We start from the raw sequence: 6419 nt of genomic DNA, 5'->3' as shown, positions 1-6419 counted from the left end.
AAGAAAACGAGAGAATAAAAGAAAGAGTACTTTGGGACGTGCAAATTTGCAATACCCAAAACCAAGTTGCTTGTGAGACTCTTATTTCTTCTTCTGACTGTTTGGCTATTCTTTGCTCATTTTCTTGATTCATTCCTTTTTGCGAAGAGAACAATGGCTTTGGAAGAGGACATTCTTCGTATAGTCCTTGGTGCATTCCTCCAAGTACTGTTTGCCGACCTGTTAAAGATGCTCGAACTGCCGAACTTTGCCTGCCGAGAGGGAGTTCAAGAATGGTTGGTCGATTGGAAGGAAAAATTTTCACAAGTTCAGATGGCGCTTAAAGATGCAACTGAGGAGCAATACACTAAAGAAGTAGTGAAAGCATGGCTTAATGATTTCACACAATTGGCATACGACGTGGAAGATATTCTGGATGAGCTGTCCACGGCCAAAGCTAATCCGCAGCGCATGTTGATTAATGAAAATCAGGCAGGCACGAGTAAGGTACGGAATCTTGTCACTGATTGCTTTACCGGTTTGTCTCCAAGTACTGGCATTGATTTCAGGAGTGAGATTAGAAAAATGAAAGAGGACATCATTCCTCGATTAGATAAACTTATGGCAGCAAAAAATGTACTGAACTCGGATACAAATGTTGCAAGAACAAAGGAAACGCCTTCTACTTCTTTGGTGCCGACCACAGATCACATGTATGGCAGGGACGAGGACTCAGAGGCTGTGCTTAAATTATTGCTCAGTGATGCTGCTTCAACTGAAGTGAACGTGATTTCTATAACTGGTATGGAGGGTATAGGCAAGACAAGACTCGCCCAGTTTATATACAATGATGAAAAAGTTAAAAACTTTTTTAATCTGAAAGCATGGGTTTGTGTTTCTGAAGATTTTGATGTTGAGGCGATTACAAAAACAATATTACTCCATGCGCAACCTGAAATCAACTGTGACAACATGGATCTAAATCGGTTGCAACTCAAACTAAAAGAGGCAATACGTGGGAAGAGGTTTCTAATTGTTCTGGATGATGTTTGGAATCGTAACATTTCTCAGTGGACTCTCCTGCGTGCTCCTTTGGAAGCAATGGCTCCAAGAAGCAGCATTATCATTACAACTTGTGATCAAGAAATCTCATCGCGGATGAGTACCCTGGCCTTCAAAGTTAAACCTTACAGGTTAGGATCATTGTCAAATGATGCTTGTTTGTCTCTATTTGCCCAACATGCATTTCATTCAAGAGATTTTAGTGCACATCCGGAGCTTAAAGATATTAGTCAGCAAATTGTAAGAAACTTTTACTGCTTGCCTCTAGCTGTAAAAGCAGTCGGAAACCTCTTGCACAATAAGGAAGCAAGTAAGTGGGATTTAGTTTTAAACAGAAAGATATGGGATACATTGGAGGAAAGTAGAATTGCTTCAATTCTTATGTCGATCAGTTATCGTCATCTCCCCTTACATTTAAGGAGGTGCTTTGCATACTGTTCTATATTCCCGGAAGGCTATGAATTTGAGAAGACTCAGGTGGTTCTATTATGGATGGCAGAAGGTTTGATTCAACAAAAAGAGAACATCGAAATGGAAGATTTGGGTATGGAGTATTTTGACAGTCTGGTTTCATGCTCACTTTTTCAACAGTCTAGCAAGGACAAATCAAGATTTCTAAAGCATGAGATCGTCAATTATCATGCTAAATTGGCAGCAGGAGATACATATTTTATAATGCAGGAGAGAGCTGAGGGCAATGAGCAAGATCAGAATAATTTTGAAAAGGTCCGCCACATGTCTTACTCGGGTGGCGAATACGATAGTTTTGAAAAGTTTGAGGTATTTTTTAAACTCACTCATTTACGTACCTTCTTACCTCTTATGTGCCATCTCCAGTCACATGTTATCTGGATTTTCGTGTTCCTCTTCAACTGCACCCAAGATTACAAAGCCTAAGGGTTCTCTCTCTAAGGGGGTACCGCATAACTGAGCTACCTGATTCAATTGGTAAGTTAAAGCATCTAAGGTACCTCGACCTTTCCGATACTTGGATCAGAAGTATGCCCGAATCAATAACTGATCTCTACAACTTACAAACATTGTTGTTAGAGGATTGTTTTTATTTAGATAAATTGCCTTCGATGTTTGGGAACCTGGTCAACCTTCGCCACCTCAATATTCTAGGTGCGACTAATTTGAAAGGCATGCCTAGGCAAATAGGTCAATTAAAATTTCTCCAAACACTGTCTAATGTGGTTATTGGAGACGGTGGTTGCTTCGGAATAAAAGATCTAGCATCTTTGTGTTAGGCGTTTGTGGTACGGGGCATACAATTACAACTGAAGTAGAAATGAGAAAAAATAAAAGAAATAATAAGGAACTCCAATTGTAGAAAAATTTCACTTATAGCAAAAGGATTACAAGAATTTCTCTCTTGAATAAGGAGAGCACAATTGACAATACCCTCTCTTATAAAAGGAGAAAACTCACTCTTTCTTATAAAAGGAGAGACAATATATAGGAGAAACCTCACTATTTTTCTCTCTAAAACTCTCTCTCTTTCTCTAAATTTTTCTTTCAAAATGGGATAGATTTACAAAAGCAAAAACATGTATTTATAGGAGTTAAAAGAGGTGGAAGATGGCGGAAGCAAATGTGAACGCAAGCTTGATGTAGGTTGTTAACTAGCCACCATTTTTGACCCATAAAGAAGATAGCGGAAGCAAGTGGAAGATGGCGGAAGCAAGTGAAAGATGGCGGAAGCAAATATGAATGCAAGCTCAACTAGCCATCATTTTTGACCCATAAAAGTCCATAAAAGTGGCTTTACCGCTACATATCTCCCACTTAAAGTCACTTTTGTAATCCTTCTATCTTTTCTACACTTTCCATCTCCATGCCGCTTACATATCCGCTAGGCCTAAGGAGGATCGACACCAGATAAACTTGTCATTATTAATTGGCTTTGTTAATATATCTGCTAGGTTGTCTTTTGTATGGATTTTTTGTATATCCACACTTCCTTCTTCCACCTTCTCACGAACGAAATGATACTGAACTCGTATGTGCTTTGTCCTTGAATGAAATGCTGGATTCTTTGCCAAATGCAAAGCGCTCTGACTATCACAAAATAAATCAACCTTCTCTTGTACGTGTCCGAGCTTTTCCAGTAGCATTTGCAACCATATTGCCTCTTTGCTAGCTTATGTAGCTGCGACATATTCTGCCTCTGTTGTAGAAGTAGCCACAATAGACTGCAATTTTGAACCCAGCTTACAGCTCCTCTAGCAAGAGTAAACACATAACCTGAGGTGGACTTGCTCTTGTCAAGATCACCTGCATAATCTGAATCAACATAGCCTCTGACAGTAAAGTCTGATCCTTCATAACATAATGCGACATTTGAGGTACCCTTGACATATCTCAGGATCCTCTTTACAGCACTCCAATGCTCTTTACCAAGATTCGCCATGTATCGACTAACCACTCCCACTGACTGTGCAATGTCTGGTCTTGTACAAACCATAGCGAACATTAAGCTACCCACTGCTGATGCATCAGTACTCGAGACATTTTCATCCTCTCTGCTTCATTGCTAGGACTCATACTTGAGGATAACTTGAAATTAATAGGAAGAGGGGTAGAAATTGGCTTACAATCTTGCATGTTGAAGCGTCACAAGATTTTCTTCAAATAATTTTTCTGAGAAAGCCATATCTTCCTATTATTTCTGTCTCGGTAAATTTGCATCCCTAGAATCTTGTTTGCTGGTCCCAAGTCCTTCATTTCAAACTCCCTAGCCAACTGTGCCTTTAAGTCTGTATTACGATCTTTGTTGGGGCCTGCTACCAACATGTCGTCAACATACAACAACAGAATAATGAAATTACCGTCACCAAATCTCTTGTAGTAAACACAAGGATCTGAACTATGTCTGTTGTATCCAAGGCTCATGATAAAGGAATTAAATCTCTTATACCAACATCTTGGCGCCTATTTGAGACCGTATAGAGATTTGTTCAACCTGCAAACCAAGTTCTCTTTTTCTTTTTCTTCAAAACCTTCTAGTTGGAGCATGTAAATTTCTTCTTCAATTTCTCTATGAAGAAATGCAGTTTTCACGTCCAGTTGTTCTAAGTACAAGTCAAATGTAGCACACATCGCAAGGACTGCTCAAACCGTTGAGAGTCGAACAACAGGAGAGAATATTTCGTTGAAGTCTATGCCTTCTTTCTGAGCGAATCCTTTCACCACCAATCTAGCACGATACCGCTCCACTTGATCATTGCCATTTCGTTTGATCTTGTAAACCCATTTGTTTCCGATGGCCTTTCTTCCTTGTGGTAGTGGTATAAGATCCCATGTTTTGTTTTTATGGAGAGTTTCAATTTCTTCTTGCATTGCAACCATCCACAAAGAAGCTTCTTGACTATTTGTAGCCTCATGAAAATTTGACGGTTCTCCATCTTCTGTTAGTAGACAGTATGCGACATTTCCCTCCATGATGTACTCTGAGTGCCAAGTTGGTTTTCTTCTCTCCCGAGTTGACCGTCGAACTTGTGGAATTGCACACTCAGCTTGTTCTTGTTCTTTGTGCTTTGATATTGCTTCAGAAGAATCTAGAACTTCTAATTCTTGTCTTTCTTCAACTTGAACTGTAGTAGTCTCTGGTTTCTCTTTTGAAGCGCTATCATTTTCTTTTTCTTGTACCTTATCTTCTACAAATACAACATCCATGTTGATTAGCACCTTGCGGGCAGTGGGATCCCACAGGCGATACCCCTTGACTCCATTAGCATACCTTAAGAAAATACATTTTCTAGATTTTGGATCTAGCTTTGATGTTTCTTGGGCATTGTACATAACATAAACAGGACTTCCTAATGTATGTAAGTGAGAATAATCAGCTGGCTTATTAGTCCACATCTCCATCGGCGTTTTCAGATCAATTGCGGTTGATGGTGACCGATTGATCACATAATAGGCAGTCTTGACTGCTTCTGCCCAAAATGACTTGGCCATTCTTGTAGTTCTCAACATCACTCTTGTTCGTTCTAACAAGGTTCTGTTCATCCGCTCTGCTACTCCATTTTGTTGTGGAGTGTATGCCACCGTGAGCTGCCTTTTGATATCTTCTTGTTGACAGAAGCTATCAAATTCAATACCAGTATATTCTCCTCCATTGTCTGTCCTTAAACACTTGATCTTCTTTTCAGATTCAAGCTCAACCCGCGCTTTGAATATTTTGAAAAATGGAAATACATCTGCTTTATTTTTTATTGGATACACCCAACATCTCCTGGAGTAATCGTCAATAAATGACACAAAGTATTTTGCTCCTCCTAGGGACAAAACTGGTGCTTGCCAAACATCAGAATGGATTAGTTCTAATATAGCTTTACTTCTAGTAGAGGAATTACTGAATTTCAATCTGTGCTGCTTACTAGTAACACAATGCTCACAAAAGGGTAATGAAACTTTTTTGAGCCCTGGAAGAAGCTTTTGTTCAGCAAGAATCTTCAAACCTCGTTCCGACATGTGGCCAAGCTTACAGTGCCACATCATTGTTAATTCTTCTGCCGAACTTGCCAGCGCAGTGGATGCTTCTCCTTCTTGTTGTGTTTCTCCTTTAAGCATGTACAAATTTGCAGCTATCTTTTCCGCTTTCATTATTACAAGCGCGCCTTTAACTATTTTCATGATCCCATCTTGAATATGGGTTTTACACCGACTATTATCTAATTGTCCTAAAGACAATAAATTTTTCTTCAGGCCTTTCACATGTCGTACCTCCTGAATGGTGCGAACTGTACCGTCACACATCTTCAATTTGATGGTACCAATACCAGCAATCTCCAAGGCATGATCGTCTCCCATGAACACAGATCCTCCTAAGATAGGTTCATATTGATGGAACCATTCTCTCCGGGGAGTCATATGCCATGTTGCTCCTGAGTCAATAAGCCAGACATCTGCGAATCTTCTTCTACCTTCAGTAACTGTTGTTGCCTCACTGTATAAAATTTCACCATCATCTGAGGTGCTTGCTACACAACCCTGAGCTTTTGACAACTCAGGGCCTTTTCCTTTGGCTTCTTCGTTCTTCTTGAGATGCCAACACTCCCTTTTGTAGTGCCCTTTCTTGCCACAGTGATGACACTTGACATTCTTCTTACTTCTGAATTTTGATCTACTCTGATTTTGACTCCCACTGGGGCCACATTCCGTTGATCTCCCTCTCGTCATTACCAAAGCTTCGGCTTGTTGTGAACCTCCTGATCTATCTTCTTTGCTTTTGCGCCGACTTTCTTCTTCAAGAACTGCAGCTGCAATATCATCGAAGACTAGAACTTCAATGTTGTTGGTTAAGTTGATGATGAGTTGATCATACGAATCAGGTAGACTTTGAAGTAGAATTTCAGCACGTTCACCCGTCT

At 40.0% G+C, this 6419-nt stretch overlaps 1 protein-coding gene across 1 annotated transcript; it reads left to right on the top strand.

The window, feature by feature from the left end:
• Positions 1-280: 280 nt before the first annotated feature.
• Positions 281-2275, top strand: LOC122299888 (putative disease resistance RPP13-like protein 1). Its single transcript, XM_043110369.1, has one exon. The coding sequence runs from the start codon at positions 313-315 to the stop codon at positions 1936-1938; it is 1626 nt and encodes a 541-aa protein (XP_042966303.1). The 5' UTR covers positions 281-312; the 3' UTR covers positions 1939-2275.
• The last annotated feature ends 4144 nt before the right edge of the window (positions 2276-6419 follow it).

Source organism: Carya illinoinensis, chromosome 16 (genome assembly GCF_018687715.1).
Source record: "Carya illinoinensis cultivar Pawnee chromosome 16, C.illinoinensisPawnee_v1, whole genome shotgun sequence".
In the NCBI taxonomy this organism is placed as follows: Eukaryota; Viridiplantae; Streptophyta; class Magnoliopsida; order Fagales; family Juglandaceae; genus Carya; species Carya illinoinensis.
The sequence above is the reverse complement of the archived record's forward strand: the minus strand, read 5'-3'. Positions and strand labels throughout refer to the sequence as shown.